The following is a 12,216-nucleotide window of genomic DNA, read 5'->3' as shown; positions in this document are numbered from 1 at the left end:
ACACAGCTACCTACCTGTAACTATAATTATTTCAGCATCTGTAGAGCACACTGAGGAAGTTCTAGGGTCAATCTCCAGTAAAAGGATTTTGGGTTTCTAGCTAGGAAAGGCCCATATTTGATTGATTACTGGGGTCAATCTCCAGTTAAAGGATTTTGGGTTTCTAGCTGGGAAAGGCCCATATTTGATACCTCAACTGGTCCTGGACTAGGTGGATCTCATCTGCTAAAAGATGGCTTATTGTACATCTATATCGGTTCATCATGGGCAGGAACCAAAATGCATGAGAAAAAGGCAAGACTCAAAATGGTATGAAGATGCAGGAAACTTTACTAAGAGTTATAAAATGCCCAATGTATTTTATTATGCAACTTTCTCAGGAGCACTGAATAATAGGCCTTAGTCCAAAATACTCTGTACAAAAATATTCATCAACTCAAATTACATATAGCATTCACAGTCATGAAACAACCACTTAGAAAAGTGACACAGAGAGTTTTATAACAAAATATTTCTTTATACTGCAAATCCTGCGATCCTATGAACCTTGTGTGTTTTTCCTTCGGGGCTCTGCAGGGTGTTATATAGATATTCCAAGATTAGGCATTTATTAGGGATGTGATTTTTTCATTACAGTATTCTATATTATTTGTTTTACTTTACTTGTTTGTTTGTTTGTATTCCATTTCTAGTATTTTTTTTGCTTATGTTTTTCTTGCGATGGTTACATTTTTTTCCTGGGAAGTGGGGAAGTATGTAGCTTTGTAGACTCGTCTATTCCATCCATTCTCTTTATCACCAGTTGTGTGACACTTTTCCTCTCATTTCTCTCAAAGGCAAGGAAGTAGCCTTGCTCCAGTGAGGACTCAAATCTATAGAATTGTCTGTCACCTTTGGAAAATGGGGTTTTGAAGAATAGCATATCACTTTTTTCTCCTGGAATGAATTCTGGGACATCTCTTGGCTGGAAAGAAGAAAGATTAGAAATGTATTATCTTAAAGAAAGTTCAGAATCTTGCAAACAGTGTCTGAAGCAAGGCCTTGATCAAACCACCAAACACAAGGGCACAAAACAGCCCACAGAGATCCCATGCTAAACAGCCAGTTTAGGAAGGCTTCTCGCCGTTTGAATTAAATATGCCTCTCTGTAATTTAAGACCCTTGTTGGAGAGTAGACTCAAGCAATAGGATCCTGCCACTGCAAGTAGCTCTGGGAACTGGTTAATACTTTGATATGTAACTCACATGGAAAATGCAACACTATAGATGTTCATCAGACAGTTTCAGATGATCATGACTTGGTCCATGCTCCGTTCTCTAGCTGTGGTTGTGCACAGTGAGATGTAATGCAACAAACCATGGTTTGTTGTGATATCTGAATTTGTGCTATCAGACAAACCATGGTTTGTGAATGTCCATCTGAAACCTGGATTGAGAAGCTGGTATGCATACAACTGTTGGAAAAAACTGGTTTGGTGTTACATGTGAACCTGCTTTTTCTGTGTTACTTGAGCATATGCACAGAGACAAATGGGACTACTTGATATTATTTAATCTACTTAAAATGTTTTACTGGGCTTTTCCAAAGTTGGTCCCATTTCACTTACACTGGTGCTCAATCATTGGTCCATTCTGCCCCATTTTGTACTTCTTATTATTTAAAGTAATAACTAATTTTGAACCTTTTTTAAAAAAAAACATGGCTAAAACAGAAAAAAACCCACCTCCAGGCCCAACTACAACTCCAGGTCAAAGAAGAGGTTCAATTACGGAAGGGGCCACAAAATCTGATTTAACGACAATTTTATTAGAAATGAGGAAAGATAGTAACACCTCAGCTGTCGCAAATTTGACAACAGAAATTAAAGAACTGTCACATGAAACATTAGAATTGGGGGGGGGGACAGTGCAAGAATTAAAGCTTCAAACCTCCAATTTGGGGGAATCTTCCAAGAAAGTAGAAGTGGAAGCAAGAGAAGGATGGGAGCAAGAGAGCATGAAAGAAGATAGTGAAGCGGTGAAATTACTTCATGAACAGGCTCTGGGTGAGATGGTGGTTTTGGAATTAAATCAAAAATACTTAATTCTTCCACCTAGAGGCTTTTGCAGAAGATGCGTCGGTGGAATTAAGTGAAAAAATAAATAAAAGAACATGCCATCCTGATTGAATTAGAAGAAGAAATGATTAGCGTGGCCATGGATAAATTTTTCCACATAAAATCTAGAAATGCTAAAGTAAACAAACAAACAAACAAAATCTGCTGGGCGACTGTTGGGTGTTTTTTAATTCAAGGAGAATTAAGGGTAGAATAATACAGATACACTACCAGAAAAATCTCCAGCTCTCACCTTGGATCTACGGAAGCTGTCCAGTCAAAGTTCTTAAGGCAAATTTTCTCTGTTCCATGCTGTGTTCCAAATGCATCATTGCGCCTAGAGGCTAATCTTCCCTCGGTAGAATTACGGATCTGGCGTCGGACACTTAACTATTGGTTTCGCCTAAACTCAAATCCCCCCGGTCTAATATCCCTAGTGCTGCAAGATTGTCACAAGATCGCCTGGACTAAATTTGTCTATCAAAAACTTCAAGAAGATGAAACCTATCCATTCTTAAGGAAATCAGCCCTGAGTGCTCACTGGAAGGACAGATCGTGAAGCTGAGGCTCCAATACTTTGGCCACATCATGAGAAGTGAAGACTCCCTGGAAAAGACCCTGATGCTGGGAAAGATGGAGGGCACAAGGAGAAGGGGACGGCAGAGGACGAGGTGGTTGGACAGTGTTCTTGAAGCTACAAACATCACAGCATACATATTTTTGGAACATATGTGCTCCAATGCATAAGGAAGTTTGGGACTGTCAAATTGGGTCAGTCTGCTGCGAAAAGATGACTCAGCCAATTCCTCACCCATCCCTTCTTGACCTGCGCAAGTCCCACCTAGAGAGTCAACAAGGCTGAAACATTAAAGGTACAGAACTTTAAAAGAGAGTCTTTATGGCAATTGGCAGTGGCTTACCCTAAATGCCACCCTCATGTGGCTACCGTCTTTCACGATTTGCATGATGTAAGTTTCACCTTTCCACTTTACGCTGAAGGCCACTGGCAGTCCTCTCAGGTTAGTGTCTTGGTAAATGTGAATATTCAATGAGATTCCAGGTTCTGCGCACAAAGGACAATCGGGCACATTTGAAAAAGTCTCTAACAGTGGCTAACAAAGCTCAGAGCTGAGCACCTACAATTGTACCACTTTCCTTGAGGTTTATCGCCTACTGTTAACATCATTCATCAACCCTTCCCTTTGATTAAGTGGGCACAACTTCAGTAAGATGCGATGTATTCAGCATGCTGGATTTCTGCACCAAGAAACCTCAAAAGTGTGTAACCGTGCGTTGGCGACTCAAAACCATTCAACCAGCAGTAGAGCATGTGGCCTTTGTGTGATTAACTGGCGGTCTCTGCCTTGTTTGTAGTGAAGGTTGGAGCATAAATTCAACATTTCTACAAAAGCAAGCAGCGGTCACTTGCTTAAGACAAGCTGAACCAGGTTGCAATGGGGGCTGACCAGATATCTGCATAAAACTGATGGCTTTTTAAGAACATGATATATGATCTTTTCCCCCCAATTTGAACTTAAGTGTACAGTACTGCTGGCTCAGACTCCATCTACTCCAGCAATAACCAGATGTTCTAATGGGAAGCTCAGAAGCAGGTCATGAGCACAATACAGTGGTACCTTGTTTCTCAAACTTAATCCGTTCTGGAAGTCCATTCCAAAACCAAAGCATTCCGAAACCAAGGCACGCTTTCCCTGAGCAAGTAATGCAAAATGGATTAATTCGTTCCAGACTTTAAAAAAACAACCCCTAAAACAGCAATTTAACATGAATTTTACTGTCTAACGAGACCATTGAGCCATAAAATGAAAGCAATAAACAATGTACTGCAATGTACTACAATCAATCAGTAGCTGAGCTGGGTTCCACACAGACACAAAATAAAAAAAGAGCCACAAAAACAAAAATGCAAAATAAGTAGCAAAAACAGACAGACCTCAGCGTCACACTCAAAACAGAAGCTTCACACTCAAACCGGAGCACATTTGGCTTCCGAAAAAAGTTCGCAAACCGGAGCACTTCCAGGTTTGCAGTGTTTGGGTTCCAAGTTGTTTGAGTAGCAAGGCGTTTGAGAACCAAGGTATCACTGTAGTACCGTTTTACTTGTGATTCTCCCAAAAGTTGTTTTTCTGTATTTCATCAAAGAGGGATGTGGTGGCAGAGCTATGAACATTTACAGGTATAGCTCAGTGCACCTTGTAAGACAACTAGTGGTTCATTTCCTGTTTAATATAGATTGTCTTTAAAATCTGCAATGGATTCACAACTCCCCTTGCATAACTTGTTCCATTATTAAACTTCTTTTATACTTACAAAGCTATTTCCTAATGAGCAATCGTAACTGGACACACCTGCAGTTGTTGTTTTTAAATGTTTTATTTTGTTCCTGAATACATGAAGCAAGAGAAAAAATAAGGTGGGACTTTAGGGAAGGGTTGGAAATATTACTGTACCGTTTTCCATTTCTACGTCTGTCATAGGCTCAAATGCTGCCATGGCATCAGCGTCATCCTGTGGTCTCACGATGAGCACGTGATTTTCTTGGTTTCGGAAGATCTGTGCTGCATTGCATTTTTCGGATTTTTTAAAGCTGTCTGCTTCTAAACCTTTCAAGAGAGATGTTAAATGTGGATTCAGAAGGAGGGCTGTAGATTTTTCTCTTCCAGAAAGTAGATGCTTGGGAAAGTTTTTTTATGTTTGAGGTTTTATCATGTTTTTAATATTCTATTGGGAACCGCCCAGAGTGGCTGGGGTATAAATAAATTATTATTATTATTATTATTATTATTATTATTATTATTATTATTGTACCACACATAAGTGCTTTGAAGTGGGGCCATTTTCTAACCCTTCAATGTTGAATTAACTTTTCTTCAGGCAGATTCACCCTTGAGTCAGTATTTTCAGCAGGACTAGATCTCATCCCCTCCCCTCCCCAACCATATTTTATTACACCATGTATAAGCACTGTTCTTCCTCTCTTCTTCTCTTCTGAGATCATTTCTGAGTATTAAGCCATGGTTCCCCATTACACCTGAACTGGGAAACTCAGAGCACTGCTCCTAGCCAGAAAGGATCTGAAACCACCCACTAACCCTGGTTTCATATCCTGGTTTATAAATGGAAATTAAACCACAGTTTCCCTATTCGGAAGTAAGGGGAAACACTAGCAATAAGACTTGATTGATTTGCTGAAGCTGAGTGAGGAGTGACAATGAAAAAAGTGGTCACAAACGCTAGTTTTCAGCTTAATAAACCATAATTCTGGACTAGGATAATAATCTTTGAACTACATCGGTTCCACCTCTTGATTTTAATTTTTATTTTTTTGTTCTTTTTTGTTTGTCTCTCTTGGGTACCACAGCACTGTATACAATTGCTGTTACATTGGTGCATAAATTTGATTGGCTGTGCTGTTATATGTGATTTAATTTACTGAAAGTTTGGTGGCCTTGCATCATGTCTTGCACGAAACCACGGCTATTCTTATTATGTGATGTTCAGCTGGGCATGTGGAACCCATAGCTGCCTAGTTATCCCCTTTCTTAAGGGAAATTCCCTTATGCTGAATAGGCTTCCTTGTGAGAAAAGGGAAAACTTGGCAGCTATGGTGGAACCACTTGATCTTATTAATTCATTGCTGAAGTTGGAGAGCAAAGTTGACAGTGGGGAAATGGCCCAATACTGATTTTCCATAGCATTTGATTAAATGGGGGGGGGGGGGAAGACCACCTATCCCATAAAGCTGCAATTCTCCATACAAAAATGTAACACCATAAAACATTGGCACAACTCTTGTTTGTTGAGTAATTTAAAACAGGGAATTTACAACTACTGTACCTTCATCTTCTGTTCCAGCCAAACCACGAACAGAGTAGGGAGAGAATGGGGAAATGTTGTTAGAGTGCATCCAGACAATTGATTATTTGCTACCTGGGTGTATTCTATACCCCCTCCCGCTGAATACAAACAAATTAATATTTCTTTCCCCCCCCCCAAAAAAACCACCCTGCCGCCTATTACCAGTTGGATTACAACAGGGGTTGCCAACCCTTTGGGGCCTATAGGCAGGGTTGGGCCAGGACATTTTGACTCCTGAGGCAAACCACAAAATGACCCCCCCCCCCCCAGCCAACAAGGGAAGAAGGAGTGAATGGAGATCTACATCAGGAATTGGGGGTGGGGGATAAAGATCTGCATTGTGGCACCAGAAGTGCCTTCTATTTGCCAAGAGGTCACTGTGGAGGAGCTGCCAGAAATGGCAGCAACAGCATTTCTTGGAAGCCAGATCTGCTGCCCCAAGGATCATGCCGTCTGAGGCGGGCGCCTCACCTTGCCTCATTGGGTTGGGCTGCCCCTGTCTGTGGGCATTTTTGCAAATTGGAGAAACAGCAGGCACTGCACACAACATCCAAACACATACCGGGACCACAGCCTGTAGCACTGGCTACAATAGAAGACTTCTTTCAAGCCCAATTTCAACAGAGGGAGGGGGAGCCTGGAAAGAAGGAAACAGAATTTCCTAATTCCATAGCAGAAGGTTTCTCCCCACCCTCTCTTTGCTGCATCAAACCACTTGGTCCATCTAGCCCACGGATGTACAGTGGTACCTCGGGTTACAGACGCTTCAGGTTACGCAGAAATAGTACCTCGGGTTAAGAACTTTATCTCAGGATGAGAACAGAAATCGTGCGGTGGCAGCGGGAGGCCACATTAGCTAAAGTGGCACCTCAGGTTAAGGACAGTTTCAGGTTAAGAATGGACCTCCAGAACGAATTAAGTTCTTAACCCCGAGGTACCACTGTATAGGTTGACAGGCACTTTGATCTCCTAGTTTGCAGCCAGGCTACAAGGAATCTTTTAATTAGAGGTGCCGAGTGTTGAATTAGGACTTGACCATGGCAAAGGGGAGCTTTGCCACTGAACCACAGATTGTTTCCTAAGTGCTGATAAGTGTTGCTACCAACAGAAATATAATGAGTACCCACAGGCAGTGGAGAACAGCCCCTGAAGCGCTCACCTACAAGGGCAGCCAATTGTCTATTTTGCCCCCTGCTTATATTATTATATAAACATTGCCCTATATTTTTTAAAGAGCCACAACCCACATCATACATTTTCCTTCAGATATTACCTTATTGCCTTACATGCTTTCTCTGGAGATACTGGGCCTGATCCAAATCAGAATTAATCGTGTTTAGTCCTAGCGGTGCAAGTGGCTAATCTTGCACTCCGGCCATAATGGTCTGTTACCAACACTCCTCTTCAGGTGGCAACATATATTACTTCATTCACTTTAAAATATGGGGTGCCATCCTTGCTCCGTGTGGGGAAGGGCCATAGCTCAGTGGTAGAGCTAACATCCCAGGTTCAATCCTGACATCTCCAGGTGGGGTTGGGAAACCCCTATCAGAAACCCTGGTAAACCGCTACAAGTCAATGTTGAAAATAAAATTGGGCTTGGTGCCCTGATGCTAAACACAGTTAAGCACCATTTTGTTGTAGGAAATGATATTTTTTAAAATAAAATGAGCATTGAAATCTTCTTCTTTGGCGATCACTCGTAGCCGAGTAAGATTGTCTTCCATAAACACGGTTTGCACATGCTCAGCCACACTAACTATGGAGAGAGAGAGAGAGAGAGAGAGAGAGAGAGATCCTGTGGTGACCAGCATACAATGCTAACCCGGGAGCTGACACCAGGTCTGTTTGCCACTGCCTCCATCTGCCGCTCGGGATAGTCATTTGGGGGTAGGACCCTGATTATGGCCATAGCAACACCTCTGCAGAAAATCAAACCAAAATAATCAAGGTGAGAGTTACCTTCAAAAAAGAGTGTCCCATCATCTTCAATACGCAGTGGACACATCTGAATTATATCCTCAGCCATCTTTGCTCTTTAGGAGTGGGGTAGGAGGAAGAAGAGTGTTAATAATATGTATCAGTTCTCTATAGAGTGTTCCAAGGTACACAATGCCTGTCTGCTCCCATGCTCAGGTGCTCCACAATGTAGTGTGGCAGAACTGTTAGGGAGACACACACAGAATTCAGGCACCTGGTATTAGTACCATGGCTGCTGACCAATGAAAGGGTTTTTGAGAGTTGTGGTCCATAACACATGGAGGGCACAGAGTTGGTGAAGACCTGCACAAAGGGAGTTGTGAAGGATGTAGTGGCTGCATACTTCTTGTGAAAACTATGAATGAATATTTCCTACCGGTACTTCTCTGCCACAGAACGCTGACCTTTATTGTTTGCAATGACATCACTAGATTATTAATAATAATTTACACAGTCCAGAAATGTAATGCATACACAAATAATGTAAGTAAAGGTAAAGGGCCCCTGGACGGTTAAGTCCACTCAAAGGCAACCATGGGGTTGCGGCGCTCCTCTCGCTTCAGGCCGAGGGCGTTTGTCCATAGACAGCTTTCTGGGTCATGTGGCCAGCAGGACTAAACTGCTTCTGGCGCAATGGAACACCGTGACGGAAACCAGAGCACACAGAAATGCCATTTACCTTCCTGCCACAGCGGTACCTATTTATCTACGTACACTGGTGTGCTTTCAAACTGCTAGGTTGGCAGGAGCTGGGACAGAGCAACGGGAGCTCACTCCATTGCGGGGATTCAAACTGCTGACCTTCCAATCATCAAGCTCAAGAGGCTCAGTGGTTTAGACCACAGTGCCACCTGCGTCCCTACAAATAATTTATCTTGATGCCGTAGGAGTCCTCTTTTGTATCCTATTGAAGCTGAATTATTGTCTGATGTTCAAAATATATGGTAAACTTTCCCCATCCCTTTATCTCCTTGCGAGGAAAAGCTTCCCAAAGGAAGCTAGGGCAGAAGTTTACTCTATGTTTTCTTGTGGCAATACTCATGTTGTTACCCCATCCTCAGTGCTTGACAACTGTGCCCACTACAGCTGCAAGCCTGGGTTACTTTAGGGATGTCAAGGAAGTTACTTTAGGGTTACTTTAGGCTTGACAACTGTACCCACTTTAGGGATGTCAAGGAAGCAGGTCCCAATCCAAGAGGCTGTGTCTTAGCAGCATCCTCTGTGAGGGATTCTGGGGTGCCCCTCTTGTTTTGGGGGGAGACAGAGGTTGGTTGCCCCGCCTAGCTGTGCCCAGCTCCGCACCCACTTCTAGCAGAGTGGATGGATCGACTTAGCAGTCCCAGGTCCCCCGTTCTTAGCAGCTCCTGACAAATTTCCAAGCTTCAGCCTTGGGACTGGCTTCCTTTACAACGCAGACCTTCATTGGCCCTAAAGTCCCAGCCCCAAGCAGGAGGCTAAGCTAGGAAGGGCGCCCTGTTAATCCCTCTTGCACGCAGCCATGCAGCCACCCTCGTCATCGCAGCACCAGGCTGCCCATCCTCGCCTACCTGCCTCCTGTGCAGCCCAAGATCTGATGGCAACCGAGTCAGCTGAACCTTCACAAGCGACTGGGGAAGTAGTGGCTGAAGTCTGAGCGTATGTGGATGAAGCAGTGGAACAGCCGAGCTGGGCGGTGCGCGGAGAGGAAGGGAGGAACAGACAGGAAAGCAGTGCGCCAGACCAGGCAGTTTTACCACCAACCATATGACATTTTTATTGGTTTGTACAGTGCTGTAATTGGGGAAGGGCTGCTGTGGCTCAGTAGCTGCCGTGCACGTAAGAAGGTCCCAGGTTCTTGGCATTTCCAGGCAGAACTGGGAAAGCAAAATTAACAGCAAGGTTGCATCCACTCAAACCGAACCATTACTGTTGAAAATAAGAAAGCTGGAGGGCGGTCGGAGGGGAGTTAAGCAGAAACTGGGTATGTGTGGAAGGGCTGCCAAGCCAGTTCATCTGTGCTGCTCTCAAACCACATTCCTGGCCTCGACTTAGAATTATTTGATTCAAAGTGTATGGCTTTTGTCCTAGGCTCTGGTTGGTGTGTCTCCAAAAACAAAGATGAGCCTGATAGCCTTGTCCCCCCCCCCCCTGCGGTAGACAGTCCTGAACTAGATGCACCAATGGTCTTACTATCTTAAGATAGCTTTTTTTAAGGTTCCTTCCTATCTTTCTGGACTTCCTTGAAAGATGAGAAAGAAATATTTTAAATAACTAAATACTGTAAATATAACTACAAAGACATGATTGGGGGTTGCACAAATATGCCCCCTTCAGTCTTTTCTCTTTATTCCAAAACTCAAGAATGCTCACATCTCATTTGTCTTTGTAATATATAGAATCATGAGATGCTTATTTCTCAACAGTGGCAATGGAGCTGATGCCTCTTGGACCAGGAAAGCCTGTGCACTCTGTCCATGCTCAGTGACGCTTTTTATTTGCTCCTGAGTTGTGCTCTGGCATTGAATATAGGTTCTGGCTGTGTCTGCTTGGGACTGAGCCTTGGCTCCAAGTCCTTCACTTCAGAAGTCGGCATTTTGGGCTGTATGGATCTTTGAAACCTTTTGTCATGCTGGCCACATGACCTGGAAGCTGTAGGCCGGCTCCCTCGGCCAATAATGCTAGATAAGCACCGCAACCCCAGAGTCGGTCACAACTGGATCTAATGGTCAGGGGTCCCTTTACCTTTTATTCACTTTTCATAAGTGATGAAAATAATAGTTAATAGCACAGTCCTAACCATGTCTACTCAAAAGTAAGTCCCATTGAATTCACTGTGGTTTATTCCCAGGTAACATGGGTAGTATTGCAGCCTAGGTGCTAAGGTGTTAGGTATTTGCTCAAAGGATATGCCAAATTTGTGTTCATAATTGCAAATGGATATGCTAAATAGGTTAGAGTAGAATATCAGTCTAAGTCATTTTGTACCACTGCTGTCGGTGTGATTATGTTTCGATACTACCCATTGTGTCGTGGGGGAAATATTACCGGAATAAAAAGGTTCATCGTCCTAACAAGGAACTGAAAGAAGGAGAGGAAGTGGCTGGTTTTGTGGGTGTTTGCAGTGCCCGCAGTTTGTCCAGGAAGTAGCAGTATGTTGTGGGCAGCAATGGTGTGCGAGAACTGCATTTGCAGAGTGGGACGGTGATTCATACGAATTGGGATGTGGGAACCCTATACTCCCTCCCTTCACTTACTGATATGTATACTGTATTTAAAACGTGTAATCAAATCACTGGTCTGTCTCCAGGCCAGTGAAAAAACTGGTCTCTAAGATTCCTGTGTTTCCAGGAGAGTCCCTATTGAAATCAATTTAGTATTAGGAAATTTGGTGTCCTCATTCAGTTCAGTATAATAACAGTTGATACCAGATGTTCTGCTCATTTGTTGGAAACTTTAATTTTCCTTCAGTATTTGCATTTACTATTATGATTATATTGGCCCTGCCTGTTGGTTGAACACTTTTCCCACAGTTTTGTAAAATGGCAAACTATGCAGCTGAGAGACTGTTTAAAATCCATGATGGCAGGGAGACTGTTTTACCACTGTAGTAGGTTTTCAAATTAGTTTAAAATACTGCTTTCATATTCAGGTCTCAATAAGCATCATTTACCATTGGTTGGAAGTGTCTGAATCATATGAAGTGTCTAATTTTTCTTCAGGGCCTTCTAGCAGAGAATTTTGCTGCAGTATGACATTGCAGGGTTTTATTATTATTTACAGTATTAAATTTATATACAGTTTCTGGCATTCACTCTCCCATTTTCTTTCTAGACGCAAATCTTTTTACATAACTTTATTAACTACATTCTCATGTGCTTGGAAGCCCAATCTTAAATGCCACTTACACACCTGGTAGTAACTTGCTATGGTAGTACAGTTAACAAATAGCATGATGGTACAGTTATGGTACAAAATATGCTATCCGTACATATGTTACCGCAAGGAATTCTTTGCAACATTGGTCTGTAAACATTCTGTTACTCAAATGTGCATTGGAATGCAGCCTGAAATAATATGGGTAAAACCAACTTCAAAGAAATTAAATTAAAGCAATTTCAAATGCAATTATTACAAATTACACTTAGGCAGAAATTAATTCAAGGACGTATCAGATGTAAGGAGATTCTAAGATAAAGTATAAATTTGCAAGTAGAAAGAGATTAATGGAGAGCAGTGTTCTAGCTGGACACTATCAGGCGATATATATTTGGAGAAAAATATA

The 12,216-nt window shown here is 42.5% G+C and overlaps 2 protein-coding genes across 2 annotated transcripts in view; one reads left to right on the top strand and one right to left on the bottom strand.

Annotated features, from left to right (window-relative positions):
- The window catches only part of LOC118097073 (carotenoid-cleaving dioxygenase, mitochondrial), a 72,520-nt gene that overhangs the window by 14,442 nt on the left and 45,862 nt on the right, over positions 1 to 12,216 (top strand). The window lies entirely within an intron of this gene.
- IL18 (interleukin 18) lies at positions 590 to 9,655 on the bottom strand. The gene is made up of 5 exons (XM_035139670.3): positions 9,503 to 9,655; positions 7,801 to 8,011; positions 4,568 to 4,790; positions 3,017 to 3,159; positions 590 to 964 (listed from the first exon to the last, which is right to left on the bottom strand). The coding sequence occupies exons 2-5, from the start codon at positions 8,002 to 8,004 to the stop codon at positions 725 to 727; spliced, it is 810 nt and encodes a 269-aa protein (XP_034995561.3). The 5' UTR covers positions 8,005 to 8,011; positions 9,503 to 9,655; the 3' UTR covers positions 590 to 724.

The sequence above is a fragment of the Zootoca vivipara genome, chromosome 14 (assembly GCF_965207765.1).
Source record: "Zootoca vivipara chromosome 14, rZooViv2.hap1.1, whole genome shotgun sequence".
NCBI classification, from domain to species: domain Eukaryota; kingdom Metazoa; phylum Chordata; class Lepidosauria; order Squamata; family Lacertidae; genus Zootoca; species Zootoca vivipara.
Note: the sequence above shows the minus strand (reverse complement) of the source record. Positions and strands in the feature narration are given on the sequence as shown.